Here is a 21,905-nt window from a genome sequence, read left to right on the forward strand (position 1 = left end):
ATTTTTGTAGTGTTCATTATTTCTTTACATATAGTTAACAAATGTACTTTCAATTCTTTTGCTTCAACTTCAGTTCTAAACTGGATCATTGTTCTTTTTTTTTTTGTCTGTAAAAAACTTGCACGACATATTCTGACAATGGATAAATATTTTTCTATTGTTCAGATGCACCCAAAACATTTTCTCTGGCCTGCTCACTCTCAAATATAAAGTCACAGAAAGTCTCTTTACTAATTAAAATAAATGCTTTTACCTGTGCTGACACCCAGAGGTGGTATGACAGAATCCCAAACCTCATACCTGTCCAAACTTTCTTTTTTACTGCTCACACGGACTGTAACTTCTTTTTCACTGCTCACACGGACTGTAACTTCTTTTTTACTGCTCACACGGACTGTAACTTCTTTTTCACTGCTCACACGGGCTGTAACTTCTTTTTCACTGCTCACACGGACTGTAATTAGAAGTTATGTACTCACCATAATGTTCCATCTGAGTAGGTGTATTCATTTGTCTGCAACCTGTGGGTTATGGATCCGATATCGGATCCGAACCGGCATGGTTTACCAGCTATGGATCCAAGCTCTCAGCTCCTCCCCTCACCCATAATACCCTGCTCTACCCTCATGACCTCAGATCGAGTTTGCCAACAGCAAGAACACCCTGAAAAGGGTAACACATAATATGCAGGAAACTGAAAGGCCAGGGGGATAGGAGGGCGGGATGGTTGCAGACAAATGAATACACCTACTCAGATGGAACGTTATGGTGAGTACATAACTTCTAAATCTGAAGTAGGAGATTCATTTGTCTGCAACCTGTGGGACAGAGTCCCCAGCTACCTGAATCTTGGGTGGCCATCATGGAAGGATATTCCAGAGCACCATGAGCCAAAGGATGCTCTACCCTAGATGCAAGATCCAACTTGTAGTGGGAAATAAAAGTATGAGATGAAGCCCACGTGGCTGCTGCACAAATATCATCTAGAGGAATCCTAGCCTTAAAGGCTGCCGAGGTAGATACTGACCGGGTTGAATGGGCGTGTACACCCTCCGGTGCGGGCCTTCCTGAAGCTTGATAAGCCAATAAGATGCACTGTGAAATCCAGCGAGACAGAGAGACTTTAGAAATTGGCTTGCCCAAATTAAATTTAGCAAAGGAAATGAACAACTGGTCGGATTGCCTATGACCAGCCGTTCTGTTTAGATAAAATCTAAGTTGCCTGTGAACATCTAAGGAGTGAAGCTTGTATTCACCTTTGTTTTCATATTTAGGAAAGAAAACAGGGAGGTTAATGGATTGATTAATGTTTGCTTCAGAAGCTACTTTAGGAAGAAAGGACGGGTTGGTCCTGAGGTAAACACGGTCCGGATGAAAGACCAAGTAAGGAGGTTTAGCTGATAATGCTTGGAGCTCTGAAACTCTCTTGGCCGATGTAATGGCTACTAAAAAGGCTGTCTTGAAAGACAAGAATTTGAGATCCACCGTAGCCGCTGGTTCGAAGGGGGGGGTGGTCAAGGCCTGGAGAACTAAGGAAAGGTCCCAGGGAGGAACCGCTTGTTTTACAGGGGGCCTGAGAAGGAAAGTACCTTTAAGGAAAATTTTACACAACTTGGCTGACATGAGTGGACTAGAGTCATGACCAATGTGATAATGTGAAATTGCCGCCAGTTGTACTTTGACTGTGGAACTGCTGGCACCATCGTTAAAAAGAGTGGTTAAGAAATCAAGCACTAAAGGGAGAGGAACTGTGAAGGGATTCAGGCCTTGCCGCTCCGCCCACAAAGAAAACAGTTTCCACTTGCTGCTGTAGACTTTCCTAGTGGACGGTTTATGAGCTGCCACCAGGATCGCCTTAACAGGGGACGAAATACCGGGAGTCCTGATCAAGAGTGGAACTGGAGCAGCCAAGCGGTCAGCTTCAGGTTGTCCAGGTTCGGAGGAGATATGCAGGATGGATGAGATATCAGATCCGGAATGGGATCTAGAATCCAAGGAGGATTCACCGAGTGAGACCTTAGGAAGGGGAACCAGATCTGTCGAGGCCAAAACGGAGCAATGAGAATCATTCTGCAACCCACCCGAGAGGCTTTCTGAAGAACTTGGAGCATCAGAGGCAAGGGTGGATAAGCATACAGAAGACCGGGTGGCCAAGCATGCACCAGAGCGTCTCTTGGAGAACCTCCTGGAGGAGGTATCAGAGCGAAAAAACTGTCGCACTTGGTGTTTGAGGGAGAGGCAAAAAGATCGCATGAAGGAGTTCCCCACCATGCGAATATGCGTTCCGCTACTTGAAAATTGAGAGACCACTCATAAGGGGTCAGAATGGTGCGACTGAGCTTGTCCGCCAGGATGTTGGACCGACCCGGAATGTGCGTTGCTATTAGAAAGCAGTTGGTGGAGATTGCCCATTCCCAAACTCTCATGGCTTCTCGACAAAGAGGGTAAGACCTTGTTCCCCCTTGCTTGTTGATGTACCAGACAACTGACATGTTGTCCGATTGAATCGCAATTGTTCCCAAGGGAAGAAAATCCTGAAGTGCTAGCAACACTAAGAGCACTGCTCTCATCTCTAGAACGTTGATATGCAGTAAGGTCTCTGAATCGTTCCACGTGCCTTGGGCGGTCCGGCCCGCAAAATGCCCCCCCCACCCGAGGCGGGAGGCGTCCGTGGTCACCGTGGCGAGAGGGGGAGAAGCACAAAATGGGCGGCCTCCGTGGAGATCTGGGGAGTGAAGCCACCACAGGAGGGACCGCTTGCAAGCCTTGCTGATCGCAATGGGATGATGCATAGGGAGAGCAAGGTATGACCATTGTACTAAGAGAGTCCACTGGAGGATGCGCATATTGAGCCTGGCAAGAGGAAGAAGTGCTATAGCAGACGCCATGGACCCTAGAGCCCTCAGGAACAACTCCGCCAGAACAGCACTTGAGTGGAGAATGGCCCACACCTGGAGCTGCAGATTTTGAACTCTGTCCGCAGTGAGGAAGGCTTTTAAACTCCTTGTGTCTAACCTGGCCCCTATAAAATCTAAGAGCTGTGTGGGCGCCAGGTTGGATTTCTTTGTATTTATTGTAATGCCCAGAACGGGAGCAAGATGGAGAAAGGAGTCTCGCGCCAATAGTAGTAGATGCCTTGTTGGGGCGGTAAGAAGCCAGTCGTCCAGGTAGGGGAAGACCTGCACCCCCTGAAGCCTCAGATGGGCCGCTACCACTGCTAATACTTTGGTGAACACCCTGGGGGCTGTGGTGAGACCAAAGGGAAGGACCCGGAACTGGTAGTGACTGGCTCCCAGCCGGAAGCGGAGGAACCTCCTGGAGCGCCTGTCCATCAGGATGTGGTACTACGCATCTTTGAGGTCTATAGAACACATCCAGTGATTTTCTCCCAGAAGGGGGAGAATAGATTGCAGAGTGACCATTCGGAATTTTTCCTTGGGGACTGCCAGGTTCAAGAGAGAAAGGTCTAAAATTGGTCTTAGATCCCCGTCTTTTTGGCACTAAAAGGAACCTGGAGTAGAACCCTGATCCGATCTGGTCTGGGGACGGGCTGGATGGCTCTTTTCTTTAGCAGATGGCCAATTTCTGCCAAAGCGGCCTCCCGTTGACCAGGTGGAACGTCTGGGAGGGACTTCAACTTTGGTAAGTGAAAAGGGATGCGGTATCCTCTGGATATGATCTGGAGAACCCAGCGGTCTGATGTTATGGACTCCCATGCCGCTAGGTGCCCGAAACATCCCCGACTGCCTCCAGAGTGGAGCAGCCGGGCAACCCTCAGGGTTGCTGCGGGCCGTTCAGAGAAGGGTTCTCTGGACCCGAAGTTCCTGGGAGCCCCTCTGCCTCTAGGGCGGCGTCCTCCCTGTCCTCCTCTGCCACGGAAGGACTGGTTGTCCGGAGCAGGCTGGGATTGCTGCGACTTCCGGAACCACATCTTCTTCTGACCCTTTTGGTTCCTAGAGTAGGGCCTCTGGGGTGCAGAGAAGCGGATTCCGACGGCAGACAGCGTCTTCCTGTCCTTCTCGCTCTGGGTCAAAGTGTCGCGAACGGTTTTGCCAAAGAGGGCAGAACCATCAAAGGGGGCATTCGCAAATGACGCTTTGAAGGGCTCAGAAAAATCGCAATGATGGAGCCAGGCCTGACGTCTAGTGACTAGACCTGCCCCTGCGGCTCTAGCGGCGCCTTCCGTAGCATGGGAGAGTAGCCGCATAGAGGTATTGGTAACTGATCTAAGAGTGGCCATGCGGGTGGAATGCAGCATTTTGTCCTCCTCCGACATGGACTCTGGGGGAGATGCAGCGTATTCTTTAATGAGATCTCGCTGCATCCTAATGACGTGTGCCAGGTAGTTCAGCGCCCTTACCGAGAAGGTCGCTGAACTAAACATCCGCTTCCCCAAGCGGTCCATCATCCGAGACTCCTTGCTCGGGGGATGGACTGAGGGACTCTCCTGAGCAAGTTCCCTCTTGGTGGCCGCCGTCAACATGGCATCTACCGGAGGCCCCTTACTCCAATGGGCACGGTCAGACGGTGGGCTGAGGATCCTGTCGGGCCTCTTAGGGATTGGCTCCACGGTGTCCGGTTCCTTCCACGCCCTGGTGGTAATGAGGTCCACCAGGGGGTCGGCAGGAGGGGACACCCAAGAGGTAGACGGGCCCGCTTCAAATGCCTCCAAGAACACGGACTTGTCCGAGGAAGACTTGGGGGCAGACCACCCCCCCCTTATACGGAGCATTTCCATGATGTCTCCAAATGAGACATCCTCGGGGGCTGACCGTGGGGAGCCTTCCCCTTCCTCCAAATCTGTGTCTTCCGTGAGAGACTCGGGGGAGTCAATGTGCCTCCTTTTGCACGTATGCTTGCGAGGAACATCCTCTGGGGGGCTGTCAGAGGACTCCTCGGAAGCAGTAAGCTGTTCCAAGGGAACAGGTTGTGGCACAGAATCGGGCTGTCCCAAGGGCCGGATGGTGGAAGCCTGACCCACTGCACAGGAGCGGGACGGAGCGAAACAAGTGCGGGGTCCGGAGACCCTCAACAGGGCCCTCTCCACTACATCAAAGGCGAAGGGGAGCCGACCTCGACCAAAGGATCTGACAATCGGCTCCCCTCGGATCCGAAGAGTGGATCGAGCCGGCGCCGCCGGATCCGATGGGACAGTGCGCTCCGTCACAGACGTCGCCGCAGCAGCACTGATCCCCCCGGATCCGAGGCTCGGATCCAGGCTCCGAGAGGTCGGATCCGATGCACTCGAGGGCAGGGTCGGATCTGAAGTACCAAGTACTATCGGCGCCGACCCACCCCCGGCTCCGAAGCTGCTCGGCTCCAACTGCTCAGAACCCGGGTAGCGGGTCGGAGAAGGAGCAATCGGCTTGAAAAAGGGGGTCAAGCACCCCCCCGGGGGGGGGGGGGAGGCAAGAGCACTCCCATCTGCATCTGGGCCTGGATGAACCTTCTCATCATCCGGTCCAGATCAGCATCCGATAGGCTGTACGTTGATCTCGACGAGGCTACCGAGGTAGGCCTTGAGTGCCTCCTCGATAGCCTCGACGGAGATCGGGTCTCCTCCTCCTCAGGTCCCGGTGAAAAACACACTGGAGACCGGAGCCGAGGAGGAGGAGATCCAGCCGACAATGGAGCCGGGGGAGAAGCCCGCTCGGCTGGCGGGGCCAAAACAGAGGTCTCGGCCCGCCGCTTGTGGTGCTTCTCCCTCCGGTCTCTTTTCCTACCATCCCTCTCCTCTGTACCAGAAGCGGGAGGTTGAGTCCCAGGAGGAGGAGGGGGAGCCGGAGAGGGAATAACCGTGGGGACGGTTACCCCCGAAGGAGCGGAGGTCGGAGCCGAGTCCGGCGGTAAAAGGCCCGCCAAAACAAGCTTGGACCTCCGCTCCTTCAATGCCCTGGGGTTGAACCCTGCACAAATGGAACATCCAGATGTGAGGTGTTCAACCCCCAGGCATCTAAGACACAGAGTGTGGCCATCAGCTGGGGAAAGCTTATGGCCACACTCGGAGCATTTAGAAAAAATAGACTTGGGCTGCTCAGACATCCCAAGCTACAAATAACAGTTACTATAACTAAGGTAAGTAACTAAAAAACAAAAATCACTCACAGGCCCAACACACACACTACGCTACCAGCGAGGGGAGGGATATAACTTTTAGATTAAACACTAAAAAAGTAATAATACAAAAAGGGAAACCTACACTTTCACACAAATCAACCAAAAAATTCTTTAAATTTTACAATTTAAACACTTAAACTAGCACTTAGCTGGAGAGTTGGAAAAACAATCTGGTCACCATGCGCGGCAAACGAGATCTGAGGTCATGAGGGTAGAGCAGGGTATTATGGGTGAGGGGAGGAGCTGAGAGCTTGGATCCATAGCTGGTAAACCATGCCGGTTCGGATCCGATATCGGATCCATAACCCACAGGTTGCAGACAAATAAATCTCCTACTTCAGATCTTCTTTTTTACTGCTCACACTGACTGTAACTTTCTTTTTTATTGCTCACATGGACTGTAACTTTCTTTTTCACTGCTCACACGGACTGTAACTTCTTTTTCACTGCTCACACGGACTGTAACTTCTTTTTCACTGCTCACACGGACTGTAACTTCTTTTTCACTGCTCACACGGACTGTAACTTCTTTTTCATTGCTCAGACGGACTGTAACTTCTTTTTCACTGCTCACATGGACTGTAACTTCTTTTTTACTTCTTTTATTTATTTTTCTTTGTTCCTTCTCCAATAGTTTGAGCATAAGTTGTCTCTGGAACTTTTTTTTTCTGGAACTTTTTCTGTCACAGTCTCTTCTTCTCCCTTTTCTTCTGTTTTTCCATGATGTCGCTCCATGAAATTGCTGCTCCATTTTCTGGCTCACGTTGGTTTACCATTTCTTCCAAATAATCATCCCGCAACCCCCCCCCCCCCAATTGGAGGGTTGTAATTATGCATTTTTCAGAGGCAACTCTCTCTCTTTCAAACAATCTCCTCTAAAGGTTTTCCCTTGAATCCATCTCGGTTTCAGCTATAATCTCCTTTTCCTCCAATGTCACTGTTTTTTTCTGCACCCACACCATCAGAAAAAACTTCTGGTAGTGATTCTGCCATTTCAACTACATTTTCAGCAACTTTCACTCTGTCAGCAAAAGCTGAATCAGCTATGTTTTCTCCCTGTTTCTCTGGGCTGCCTCTGCACCTGGAACAGGAAGTCTTCTGTGTCATACACAAATGCTTCCCCCTACTACAAAGAGTAGGGGGAGTTCTCTGGTGCCAGATCAGCAAGACAAACTAGCACTACAGCTAAAAAAGATGATACCAAATATTCGTACTTAAACGAGGAATGCTATTTCTCAGTCTACCCACTAATTAACTGGATGTTATTCACTGTACACAAAAGAATTATTTTCTAACGGACCATAGCGAAGAACTCTTAAAACTCCAAAAAAAACAAAAACCTAACAAAACACAATACTGCAATACAAGAAAAAGATTAAAAAAAGTAACAAAGCCTTAGATGAAGAACTCCAATCCAAAATCAAATGCAGAGATCAGCAATAGCCAGGCAAAAAACAGCAAGTCAAACAAGCACTACAGCTGAACAGCAAATGATATATCTTATCTCTAGGAAAGAAAATAAAAAGGAACAGGAGACCACCCCTCAATCATGTGGTGATTTTTCTAATTACCCAGGCTGGCTTTCCCACTGTGACATGTCTTATGTTTGTGTTGATTTTAAATTCAACTTGCCACTCCATAAGCACATTACCATGTAGACCACTAATTTAATCATAGCACAGATTCAAGAATACGCTACTTTAATGGCTGTGTACAGTATATAAAACATCACTTACCCTAATATGTTAGATTCTGATGAGGGGCCACACATGTAGTCTATGAGCTATACAAATTATAAAACATTTCAAGTGATTCTTTACTCAGTTAGTTCAAACCGAAGTTCTCAGCTTAACCAAAACTTTAATTGTGTTACTTGGAAAATTAACTATGGGTTGGGCACATGCTATGCCCTCTCCCTTAAACATCCGCTGTATATTCCAACACTGTAAGCTCATAATTATAATTATCTATGGAAGTGGATGGATCCTACACTATTCTTCAAGGACAGTATACAGGTAACTACTGATAGAGGGTATTAAACAAGCTTAGCTGCAAGCTTGGAAGGATCTGACTGCTGAAGCAAACAGGGTGAATGGAGTTGATATCCCGATACCTACATTAACAGTATGTCCTCCCTAGTAAGACCCTTAACATCTCCTTTAATATTAGTGAACAAAATTTGCCTTTGCATTAATCTAGTTGACTCCAAGAAGCACAGCTGCCTAGCTACGAGCAAGATTAATTTACTTTTGTTAATGGCTTGTGATACCATAATGCCAACTTCTTTAACTTTCAAAGTATTACATCAGGAATACTGCCCATCCTGGTTTCATGAGCCGAACACAGACACATATTACTACGCAACAGAGATCTAAGGAAAGTACCTCTGAGGAACTGCTTGAGCAGTCGATGGGCGAAGAGGGGTGGTTCTGTGTTGTAATGAGCTGAAATGGCTGAGGCATGAATTTTGATGGCGGAAAAGGAAAGGCCCTTGTGAAGCATCTCAGTTAAGTATTGAAGGATCGGAGGTAAATGGGGCGCTCCTGTGCTCATCCCCCAAGTTAGGTTCCAGGAACAGAATCTTTTCCATTTTTCAGCATAAGATTTTCTAGTACTAGGCCTCCTTGCCTCCAGAATGACATCCAACACTTGCTTACTGAGGGGTGGTGACAGATCAGGTAATTAGCCAGGCTGCCTGGTTCAGGGTTTGAAGCTAAGGGTGCAGAATCTGGCCCTCCTGCTGGGACAGCAAGGTAGCGGTCTGAGGCAGGTGCCATGGTGCCAGCAGTGACACACTGTGCAAGAGGGGGTACCAGTGTTGGCGTGACCAGTCTGGTGCAATCAGTATCCTTGGTTTCTCCTGTTTGATCTTGAGTTGGAGAGGAAAGGCAGAGGAGGAAAGGCATAAACTGACAGATGTTTCCAGGTGAAGGACAGGGCATCCACTTTCCAAGCTTGTTTGTGGGGAGTCCTTGTGCAGAATTTGTCCAATTGGTAGTTCTGGGAGGAGGCAAAGAGGTCTATCTCTGGGCTCCCCCATTTGTTTATCACCATGTTGAATGTCTTTGGTTCCAGTTTCCACTCCTGTGGGTCCATGAGATTTCTGCTTAGTTCGTCTGCCAGCGTATTTAGCTTTCCTGGCAGGAACTGAGCCTGTAGGTGCACTTGGTAGCTCAAGGCTGTGTTCCACAGAGCCATGGCTAGTCTGCAGAGAGGGTATGAGTGGGTTCCCCCCTGCTTGTTCATGTGCCAAATAACAGTGGTGTTGTCCATCTTTACCATTAATTGTCCTGGAAGAATGTGGTCCTTGAAGGCTGTCAGGGCATTCTGTACAGCTAACATTTCTGTACAGCTAACATTTCCTTTTGATTGATATGCAGGTGCATTTGACTTGGGTTGCATTTGCCCTGAATGCACTTCCCTGCCAAGTGAGCACCCCATGCATAGTCTGATGCATCTGTTGTTAGGGTTTAGGTGGCAGGGGGTAGAGTGAATGGCAGTCCCTTGTTTTGATGGCAGGCCTCTGCCCACCAAATAAACTCTAACTGTAGGCAAGGTATGATAGGAATCATTGCTTCTAGATCCTGAGAATGTTGACACCATAGGCTTTTTAGATACCATTATAGCTTCCTCATATGCAGTCTTGCATATGGAATTAGGAGAATGCAGGAGGCCATGAACCCCAAGGCTTGCAGTATTTGTCTTGCAGATAGCAGGGTCTTTGTGGCCATTAGTTTGAAGTAAGCTGTCAAATGAACTTGTTTCTCTGGCGTGAGGAAAGCCATCTGGGAAGTTGTGTTCAAGCTTGCTCCCAGGAATACAATTTGTTGGTAGGGTACAAAATGTGATTTCTTTGTGTTTATGGTGTACCCCAGAGAAGTTAGCAACTTTTGTACGAACGCCAGATGATTCAATAGTATGTCCTGACTTTCTGCCTGAATTAGACAATTGTCCAGGTATGAGTATATTTGAATATTTCTTTGCCTGCAAAATGCAATGACTGGAGCTAAACACTTTGGGAATACCCTGGGTGCAGTAGATAAGCCAAAGGGCAGTGCAGAGAACTGATAGTGCATGAAGCTTGCTTTGAAGCGTAAGTATCTTCTGCAAGCTTCCCTGATTGGGATGTGCAGGTAGGCTTCCTTTAAATCCAGTGTTGCCAACCAGGCATCTTTGCCTAGCATAGGAAGTAACTAGTGAAGAGTTAGCATCTTGAATTTTGGGATCACCAAAAAAAGTGTTTAGGATAGAGAGATCCAGGAGAGGACACCAGGAGTTTTCTTTTCTGGGTACCAGGAAAAGTCTCGAGTAGAAACCTTGTCTCCTTTCCTCTTCTGGGACAGTTTGAATAGCCCTTATACTTAAGAGAGAGAGAACTTGATTTTGAGCCTCTGCCCACTGATTTGGGGGTAGATCTGGCCAACCGTTTGGGGTTGGTAACATGTGGAAGTGAAATCTGTATCCTTGGGAAACTATATTTAAAACCCATTTGTCCTGGGTAATGAGTTCCCATTGTTTTTGCCTGCAGGGCAATCTTTCCCCCTAAAGGAGCAGTCAGTTGAGAAGGGCTTGGAAGTTTTAAAGTTAAGTCATTGAGACAGTTCACCACAGGGGGGAGTCTTACTACTCCCTATTTTGGAAGTGGGAGCCCCCCACTGCTTTGTCCTGTGAGTACCTTGGGACTGAAGCCTGGGGTGTTCTACTGGTTCTGGGGTTGGACTGAGAAGGCCTGGAAGAGGCAGGAAAGGATCAATTCTTAGAGGGCCAATGCCTACTAAATATTGGAGGCTGTACTTGCAGTAAATCTTTAACAGTTTGCATAGATTTAGCTTTTTCCTCCATCTTTTTAAGTACTTCTTCTGCTTTGTTGCCAAACAGGCGGTCCTGGTTTAAGGGAGCATCCAGCAATTTAGCTTTAACATGATCTGGCAAAGATTGCTCCTTAAGCCAAGCATACCTTCCAAGTACAGACCCAGTGACAGCAGCCCTGCAAGATGCCTCTAGTGAATCAAAACCACATTGTAAAGTATGTTTTCCAACTTGTTCAGCAGAATGCATTAAATCTCGTAAATCCTTATTTTCAGCACAGTCAGGAATCAACATCATTTTCTGTTTAAGCAATCCAATTATATGCTGCTGATACTTTAACATATGAAACTGGCAGTTTAAGGCCCTAATGGCCAAGGTTGCAGAAGTGTATACCTTCTTACCCCCTCTATCCAGTGCCCTGGAATCTCTGCCAGAGGGGGTAGGATTTTTTGCAGTAGTAGCCTTAATGCCGTTGGGTCCCTGTGAAATGGTCTCAGGATCCGCAGTAGGATTTTTAATAAGGAACTTGTGAGAGTCAGGAACCCTGTAATATCTATCAGGTTTTCTGGGAGCAGAAGGTAAGGGGTCAGGGGCCAAGCTAGATTCCAAAAAGGCATCATCAACAATGTCCAGTACAGGGGGGATAGCTAAAGGCCTGTGTTGGGGCAGGAGTAAGAAATCCCCAAGTCTCTTTTTAGAATCAGAGTAATCCTGACTTTCCCAGCGAAAATGCTCCCTAAGAGTATGCAAGGTTTCACCAAAAGAGAAATCCTCTGGGGAGAAGCAGAGGGAATAGAGTCCTCTGCATCAGAATCCTCATAGGTAGATAAGGGTAAATCCTGGTCATCAGAGGAAACAGAAATTTCAAAATCCTGATCAGAAGAATGATAATCAAATTCAGTCCTGGGTCTCTTAGAGGGGAAAGGTTGGTTTCCCCTGATTAAAGTAATAAGGTCTTCAGCCATTCTTATTTGTTTTTTAGGCATAGAGGCCTGACCATGCGGTCTGAGCGTCGGTTTTCTAGGTACGGATCGAGTTTTAGGTCTTGGAGAAGAAGATGGTGTCAGTTTAATATGCATGTCAGTAGGCCTGAATACACCCTCCGAAGCCGGTGCCTGCACAGCGGCTTCGGACCCATCCAAGGTAGAGACATCCGCAGGTTCCACAGTTGAAGCATCTTGCTGCATACCAGACTCCGAATGGGTCTCAGTAGAGGCTTGCAAATCTAAAGTAGCGGGTATCAGAGGCTGTGAAAGTGCCTCACTGAGTACCAGCGAACTGGCGACTAGCTTAGAAGCATCGGCGATGGCAGTTTTGAACCTAGGCGGCCTGTCTCTGTCTTTACCTTTGCGTTTTTTCAGAAAGTCGGTAGTTGGGTGGCTTACCGAAGCCATATCTGGGTAATTGAACAGAGTGCCAAAATATTTAGAAGCGTAAATATACAGATGCCGAATAGTTTGTTGTTTAAATAAGGCACAAAACCGACAGCGAGGTACGTCGTGGTCAGGGCCTAGGCAAGAAATACAGTTCGAATGAAAATCTTTATGAGGTATTTGCTTTCTACAAGAAATACACTTACTCACTTTTACTGATATCGGTTTAGAGCAAGAAAAAGTTTCCCCAACAGGGTACTTAGCTTTAGTTGAAGACTTCGGTTCTGAAACTCGAAAATTTAATTTTCAGGAGTCGGCCGACCGACACTTGCGAACTGCTTTTGCTTCGGGCATCACACGGCAAGAAAGACTGGTGTAATGGCATTGGCTGCATGCTTTACACGACTACCTGATGTCATGGAAGATGAGACAGCAACCGACGCAGGACCCAAGACTTTGATAATCATTCCAACTGAGGACTACTGCAAGCAGATAACCCCAAATGTGATGACTGCAAGAAAGAACATCAGGGGGCTCTTCCTTTAAAATGTCATTCCTTTAATCTAGCAGTAGGCAAGACAGCATTTAGTAAAATGGCCTCTGCATACCAGAATCAGGTTCGAGTCTGTAACAGAAACGTACAGCACTGACAGACCTTGAGTTCAAACAGGTGAACTATCTTTCTATTGAATACAGACCAATCTATTATGTACCTCACCTTTAGACTCCTTCATAAAAGTTACTACCTTCCCCTAAGAAACTTGCTGCAGGTCAGGGACCAAAATCACTCAATCAGAAACAACAGTGTACTGCAACTAATGAACAACCATTCAAATTAAATATTACAGAAATAGCTTTCAGTAAATTTGTCTCAGTATGCTGGATCAGACTGCTAGACAACATTCAACAAAGTACTTATGTCTAAGAAAACCTGAAAAGTTATCACACCGAAGAAAATGAAAGCAAACATTTCAGACACCTGGGTTAATACGACTGATACTGCTTACTGGTTGTGGTTGTGACTTTCGGCTTTTCCCGGTTAGGGGTCACCACAGCGGAACTCCGGTCCGCTAATGATTGGCAGTTGATTTTAAGTACCGAGTTGCCAGCCCTGATGCACAACCTTCAACGAAGGTACGCCCATTCACGCATTGGTACTGTTTATTAATACTACACTTTAGTTAAAATTTTATCATTATTTAGGTTAATATAAAGGGGACTTTTTTTACGTCTTGTGTGCTGTTCATGAAAGTAACGTTGTTTAACTCATTACTTGTGAACCACTGACTTTATAGATATATATATATATATACACACATATAAACTGTAAAACATTTAAGCAAACAGTGCTGCTCTGTTACTTAAGTTCCTCCAACACAAGCAGGCTATACTATTTACACTGTCTGCACCCTAAAATAATTATATGTTCTACAGACTTTTTATCGGCTCATTCTGCTGAGAAGTACTATACCACTTTTAAAAATTATACAGACATTGGCAGTTATACCTTTGACTAACAACTGGAAATTATTTCTGTTTCAATGATGTATTTCAGTTCACAGATACATTTGTGTGTTGAAAGATACTGCATGTCTGAGCTGGACTGCCTGGATGTCTTGAATCAAAAGATACTGCATGTCTGAGCTGGACTGCCTGGATGTCTTGAATCAAAAGATACTGCATGTCTGAGCTGGACTGCCTGGATGTCTTAAATCAAAAGATACTGCATGTCTGAGCTGGACTGCCTGGATGTCTTGAATCAAAAGATACTGCATGTCTGAGCTGGACTGCCTGGATGTCTTGAATCAAAAGATACTGCATGTCTGAGCTGGACTGCCTGGATGTCTTGAATCAAAAGATACTGCATGTCTGAGCTGGACTGCCTGGATGTCTTGAATCAAAAGATACTGCATGTCTGAGCTGGACTGCCTGGATGTCTTGAATCAAAAGATACTGCGTGTCTGAGCTGGACTGCCTGGATGTCTTGAATCAAAAGATACTGCATGTCTGAGCTGGACTGCCTGGATGTCTTGAATCAAAAGATACTGCATGTCTGAGCTGGACTGCCTGGATGTCTTGAATCAAAAGATACTGCATTGTCTGAGCTGGACTGCCTGGATGTCCAGAATCATGGTTGAAAATGGTATTCAGGCCATCTCACTTTCCTGGTTAAGAAATGTTAAATAAATAAAAATGTCAGAGCTACAGAAACAAATGTTGACAAAGGTTGTCTGCCCTTTTGTTACTGACACTGTCTTGCACCTAGACTCACAAGTGCTTTCTAAGTTATGACATTCAGCATTAATATTCCATGTGTATGTATAACCTTCCTTTAAATTATATTAATGTGGTAGGCACTGTGACATGCTGATAACATTCTGGCCACATCAATATATGTCTGTTAGCACCACGTTTTTGGCATGGGAACCAACAGACTTTCATTTTTTTCTTGTTTTAATTTAAATGTCGCTAGTATTCTTCCCACACAGGAATGACATGGAAACTTGAAACCGCTACTGGATTTGTATTACAGTCTGTTTACTTTTACAGCTTGCATCTATGACTCAGGTGATGGCTTAAAAGTGTTGCTATACTAGCCCAACTACTTGGCTATCCAAAGATAATATGCCTATTTAAAAACTGCATACTAATATGAAGCTAAGAATCTGCAAGTTGTCAAGTGTGATACTTCATAAGAGCCACCCAGAACACAGTACTGTAAAAAAATATATCTGGAATTCTATAAGAAGGAAAAATCCACACCAAACAGGAACCCCAGTAACACCAACAAATAAGTATCCAAAAACACTGACTGAGGTACGGCTCCAGTTCAAAGAAAAAGGTAAAAAAGCAATGAAAAATTCTTCAGTAGCAGTACTGGTTTATTACAAAGAGACACAAGCGCTTTCACCAATGCTTCATCAGGTGTACTCAATCAGATAATAACCACACCTTATATAGTAAAATCTATTAACATCACATAGCATGCAGTATAGTATTTAAAAAGACACACATTCAAAAACACTTGTTAAAAACATATCAATATACATAAAATGTATAATATAAAATATAAATACATATGTATGTTCACAAAAATATTGTAAGATACATAAAATAAAAATAATAATAAAAACACCTCATATCTTCAGACCCCTTTTTAAAAGAACTGGTCTGATAGGTAGACTTTCATTTAACCCATGTCCAAAATTGGCCCTTAGCATAACAATCCATCTAGCCTCTATCTCCTCAGTTCTTAATCTAACATCACCTCCTCTGATATTCTCAGATGTTGTGGAAAGAACCTGAAATTTAAAAATGTGATTGTTACCTGTTCTACTGACATGTTTGGCTAGGGCATTAAAAATAGTACCCTTTTTAATATGATAGACATGCTCTTTTATCCTTTCCCTCAGGGCTCGGTCAGTCTTACCTACATAGAAACAACTGCAGGTTTCGCAGACTGCCAGGTATACCACGTGCATAGTACTGCAGGTGGACAATACTCTGATATCAAAAGTTCTACCTGTACCTGGATGTTTAAAAAACTTGCTTTCATTTATATAAACACATTGAGCACATTTGCCACAGGGCTCTGTGCCAATCTTATCACTCTTTGTAGAACTGGCATTGGGGGTGCATAATCTCCTTTTCAAATTTCTATAATTCCTAAATGTAAATTGTGGTCTCAAGCCTACTACCTCTGCTATTTCAGGGTCTGATGTTAAAATATTCCAATGCTTATTAAATATTTCAGTATACATACTAACATTTTTGGAATAAGGGATGCTAATTCTTAATTGAGTGTCATATTTCCTAGGACTTCTGACATACCCTTCCGAAAAATAAGGTCTGGCTTTGGTATATCTAAACTGTCTAACTTTGTTTTCATTCCTTGCCACCATTTCTTCACTATAACCTCTCTGCGACAATTCTAAACTGGTAGCACTCATTCTCATCTCATATTCTTCTGTACTCAGTCTGGACGCTCTTAAAAACTGATTTTGTACAACATTATTAAATATGTAGTTAGGGTGCATACTGTCCCTAGAGAGTAAACCATTCACCCAGCACTCTTTCCTGTACATTTTACTAGTAATTCTCTTTTCTGAGTCTCTAAATACAGACATCTAAAAAACTAATCTTTGAATCTGAATAATCAATGGTAAATTTCAAAAATTGAGTCGAATTATTAATAAAGTTTAGAAATTCTAATAAACATGATGTTGTGCCTCTCCATAAAATGAAGCAATCATCCACAAACCTTCTATAGAAATATATATAATTTTTATAGGGCCCATCCAATATATATTTCATCTCCCATGTCACCATCACAGCATTGGCATAACTGTTGGAGCAAGAGCTCCCCATGGCTACACCATTTTTCTGCCAATACACTTGGTCTTGAAACACAAACAAGTTATTGCACAAAACTAACCTCATCAACTCCAACAGTAACAATTTCTCATCACCATTGTAAGTTCCTTTTTTCACTATAAACTCTTCTAAAAAATCAATACCTATAGTATTTGGAATGACCGTGAATAATGACATGACATCAAGTGTGACCAACAACAGACCATCGCATATGGATAGTGAGTTAATACTTTCATATAAGTCATGCAAAAAATGTTCAGTGTCTCTTAAAACATGTACAGATGAGTCAACAATAGGTCTCAATTTCTTCTCTAAGTATATAGAAATACTCTCAGTGCACCAACCTCTCCCTGAAACTATTGGCCTCATAGGTGGTGCCTTCATGTTTTTATGTAGCTTGGGAAGCCCTTGTATAACAGGTAAAAAGGATAAAAGAGCATGTCTATCATATTAAAAAGTGTACTATTTTTAATGCCCTAGCCAAACATGTCAGTAGAACAGGTAACAATCACATTTTTAAATTTCAGGTTCTTTCCACAACATCTGAGAATATCAGAGGGGGTGATGTTAGATTAAGAACTGAGGAGACAGAGGCTAGATGGATTGTTATGCTAAGGGCCAATTTTGGACATGGGATAAATGAAAGCCTACCTATCAGACCAGTTCTTTTAAAAAGGGGTCTGAAGAGATGAGGTGTTTTTATTATTATTTTTATTTTATGTATCTTACAATATTTTTGTGAACATACATATGTATTTATATTTTATATTATACATTTTATGTATACTGATATGTTTTTAACAAGTGTTTTTGAATGTGTGTCTTTTTAAATACTATACTGCATGCTATGTGATGTTAATAGATTTTACTATATAAGGTGTGGTTATTATCTGATTGAGTACACCTGATGAAGCATTGGTGAAAGCGCTTGTGTCTCTTTGTAATAAACCAGTACTGCTACTGAAGAATTTTTCATTGCTTTTTTACCTTTTTCTTTGAACTGGAGCCGTACCTCAGTCAGTGTTTTTGGATACTTATCTGGAATTCTATGCAGTTGTTATATTCAGCAAAAGCATCACTACAGTTACAAACTCCAACTGACTGATATTAAACATTGTCCCACTTGCTTCTTTGGTCATACCATTTCATTAGAATTTATCTGCTTTCATCATCTTTCCAGTCTGTAATTAAATGAGACTGTAATCCATTTAGAGGCCTAAACTGGTGCTAACAAAGCACACCACTCTAGTCAACTACAGGAATCAGGACAATCTGTCTTAAAATGGACCACTAAAACAATGTATTCAAGCCTTGTCTGGTAGGGTGGATGAAAGAACCAGGAATTATTTGACAGAGTAAGCTATAAGTAAGTTTATACAACTTGAAAATGTAAATAAGATTCAAAGACCTTATTCAACTCCATGTAGTTTGTGCTGTGATAACAATAACTGAGCAAACAACAACCAGAATAGATACCAATTAGGACCTCAGTCAGGTATGACTCTTAAAATGTACTTTTTAATCAGTCAAAGCAGGCCTACTGCAGCAAATGTGAAATGCACAGAAATTCAACAGAACAAACCATTTTGGTATTTACTACTTACTGGGCTATTAAAGGCGCTGTAATGGAATGCTTCATCAGCACTGGAAGAGAGACTCGTTCACTTAACTGTACAGCAGTTTGGTCAGTTGCTTTACGTATGCAAGGATCCACTGGCAAGGAAAAAGGTCTGTGTGTAATGCAGTTTAATAGATGTGAGCCGGGAGGTTCTGCTACATTAGGAAATACAAATATAAAGTAAATAATATTTTTAAACTATTCTACACAGCTTAAGCAACTTTAATGTACAAATAGTCATTTTACAATGCTAAAAAACAAATTACGGCTACAGACCATGGAAATGTGCACTAAAACCCATGCCATGTATATCTAAAAATAGAAGAGATAATAGGACAACAATGCAAACACATAACCAAGAATTAACATCGCCAGGCCATGCATTTAGAACTACAGCCAATATGCTCAAACTTTACAATTCAACTACAATAAGAGACTAAATTTAATCCTAAAGAATCCAGTGTAATGGGATTTGCACCCCACAAAAGTTAAAAAAATCTTGACCCCATCATCATTAGGGAACTTTAATATCCCAGTTCTTAATGTAACACAACAAAAGTATTGCTATCAGTATTAAACCCAATACCATGTTCCTAGGTGATCTAAACTATCCAACTATAGACTGGGAAACCTAAACCTACACCAACAGAGATCCTTGGACCTTGTCAATAGAAATGCCCTGAAACAATTAGTCAGAGTACCCACTAGGGGGAACAAAATCTTGGATCTTGACCTTATTAATATGGGAGCATTTTGCACCATCCCTTGTGTAACTTCATCAGTTAAGTCTGACCATAAAGCAGTGTCATTTGAAACAAAGCTAAAACCAGAGATCATTTTCATCCAAGGCACCTTTAGAAATTTCTTTAAGACAAACTACCTACTCCTAACCGATATACAGCAAAGCTTCAAATCCCCACCAAACCCAGTTAACCCCACTGAATACACAAAAATGTGCACCACCACACTATACCAGCATGTAACCAGCTGCACTGATGCTGCTGTACCCTACAGGAACAAGTGCAGGGCGAACCCCAGAAATAAGCCCACATGGTGGAATCGTAATTTCAACAAACTTTACAATAAAAGGAAAACAATTTTGACCAAAAGTAAGAAAAGTAATTTCCAGAATGTTAGAGCCCTCGTCAATGAAACAAACAACTCAGGAGCTTAATAAAATCCACCAAAGCCAAGTTTGAGGCTAAAACAGCTACCCATGCAAAAGACAATCACAAGGCATTTTTCAGTAGTGTTCATAATCTCAAAAACACAACACAGCAATGTACTGAGTTGATTGTGAACAATCTTACCAATAATGAAGCTGAAGATATACTGAACCTACAAGCTAATAAATTTAACTCTAACTTGGGCTCTCTCCCTCAAGATATACCTGTAATGAAGCTCACATTCAGCTATCAAACAAGACCAAATCCTCAAAAACTGCTATCAAAAGCTATAAATACTGCATTGATGCATCCTAACAATATCCCTGGATGCATCTTAAATAGCATGAAGCACAATTTAGCCACATCCCTAACAATACTGTTCAATCTCAGGCGCCATACAGGTTTTGCATCAAGCAAATGGAGAACAGCTACAGTCATTCACCTGCATAAGGTATGACCTTCCACAAACCCAGGGAATTACAGACCCATAAGTTTGACCAACCTCATATGCAAAGCCATGGAAAGACTTATCATGGAATTAATCAATCAGGACATAGGAAACCTCCAAACACTGGACCCATCTGTCTGGATTTGTCAAGGCCAGGTCATGCTTACTCAGCCTAGGGGATTTCCCTGAAAAGGCCTCCAAAGCAATGGATAAATCAAAACAGTACATACCACATACCTTGACATGGCCAAAGCTTTTAACACAATTCCCCACTCAGGCATAGTAAAAAAAAAGCTAATTAAACTGGGAATAAACTCCTGTGTCACCCGCTGGATTGCCAATTGGCTCACAGCAAGGAGACAGATAATCAAAATAGGGGGAGCTGTCTCCATAAGAAGCCCAGTCACCAGTGGAGTCCCCCAGGGTTCTGTGCTGGGACCTCTCTTGTTTGGTGTCCATTTTTCTGAAGTAAAAGCCAATTCACAGATGACTGGAAGCTTGGAGCAGTCACTGAATTCCCAAATGACTTAGCCATCCTGCAGGAAAGTTTGTCCCAAATAAATAATTGGTGCCAAAAAATGGATTGAAACTAAATGCCAAAAATGCATTATTGTATCCTTTGGGAAGTCATCCAACAGAGGGAGATACCACACTGACAATATGCCCATGAGTTCACTCAGTTATTAGGGATTTGGGAACTAATGTGGATAGCGACCTAACTTTTGACTAGCATATATTTACCTTCTATACTGCGCAGCTTACAAACAAAGGGATTGTGTCTTGAACAAGGGATGTCATTGTCTCCTTTTACTTAGCCCTCATTAGACCAGTCATTGAATATAATGTCCCCTTTGGCATTAATCTATCCAGACACATGCAAAAATTGGAATGCCCACAGAGATACCTTACTAAAAGGATACAAGGCCTAAACAACATGTCAGTGGATATATCAGGATTTACCCACAGTTGGTGTGGCTTGATCACAGGGGTGAAGCCATGCCTCTGATTTCTGTAGGAGATAGATTGTGAACTAACAGGAAACGTATGAATGAAAGGATGAGTACATAAGTTTTTGTCTGGAGCTTATGTAGGTAGCAGCAGTGATGGGGAAAGCAGAGTCACGTGGTGTTGATATGGCTTGTTATTGTGGAAGTAACCACGTTCTTCTTTATGGCAGACATGTTTATTCTACTTATTTAATTATTAATTCATACCACCATAATACAAAAAGTTCATAGGAGGTTATTTGGCTAGTGGCCGTAGAGCCTTTACAAGCCCAGCCATGTTAATCCCAAGTATCCCCAGTTGTTCTTTTTGGGTACTTTGCAGAAAAAATTGATGAACAGAGCAGGTCTGTGATCAACACCAGCTATTCCTGTCCATGAGGGACATGGGTGCCATTCCAGGAGCGAATTTGTGGTCTCCCATGCAATTATCTAGGTTGCTTTTGAATAGGGTCAGTGAGGAACTCTGTTTTACATGAATAGGAAGTCTATTCTAGAGAAACGGCAGTCTCTGGGAGACATATCCGTCTCTCCAACATGTTCTGTTAATGTCACAGGCTAGGTTGAGATCCCTAGAGTGATTGACTCTTGTGCCATTTGACTTGCGGATCTTCAGCATATCCATCAGGGCAGGGTCACAAATTACCATGTAGGCTAGGCAAAAGTTGCCTCTCAGCAGCCTATAAGATAGGGACTAAAGTGACAGGGCTTTCAACCTGTACACGTAGATCATGGTTTGGAGTCCCTGTACTTTCTTAGTGATAAACCTCTGAGGTCTCTCCAACTGCTGCAGGTGTCAGGTGAGGTACATGCAAAAGGGTGCATTATACTCTTAGTGGTCTGATGAGGGTCGAGTACAATGGAGTTATAACATCCCTTGACATGGATGCTATGCCCTTGCTTATGAGGTGTGCTACATATAAGGCTTTTCTTATCATTGTGGAAACTTGGTGGTCGAAGTTCAGATTGCCATCAACCTCTGTTCCAAAGTCTCGC

General features: G+C 43.7%; 1 protein-coding gene across 1 annotated transcript in view; it reads right to left on the reverse strand.

Annotated features, from left to right (window-relative positions):
* The window catches only part of TUBGCP6 (tubulin gamma complex associated protein 6), a 1,304,734-nt gene that overhangs the window by 322,802 nt on the left and 960,027 nt on the right, over nt 1-21,905 (reverse strand). The window contains exon 19 of the mRNA XM_044088793.1: nt 18,278-18,446. Coding sequence (XP_043944728.1) covers nt 18,278-18,446 — 169 coding nt within the window. The remainder of the gene's footprint in view (nt 1-18,277; nt 18,447-21,905) is intronic.

Source organism: Protopterus annectens, chromosome 11.part0, assembly GCF_019279795.1.
Source record: "Protopterus annectens isolate FY-2018-M chromosome 11.part0, PAN1.0, whole genome shotgun sequence".
Lineage (NCBI taxonomy): Eukaryota > Metazoa > Chordata > Ceratodontiformes > Protopteridae > Protopterus > Protopterus annectens.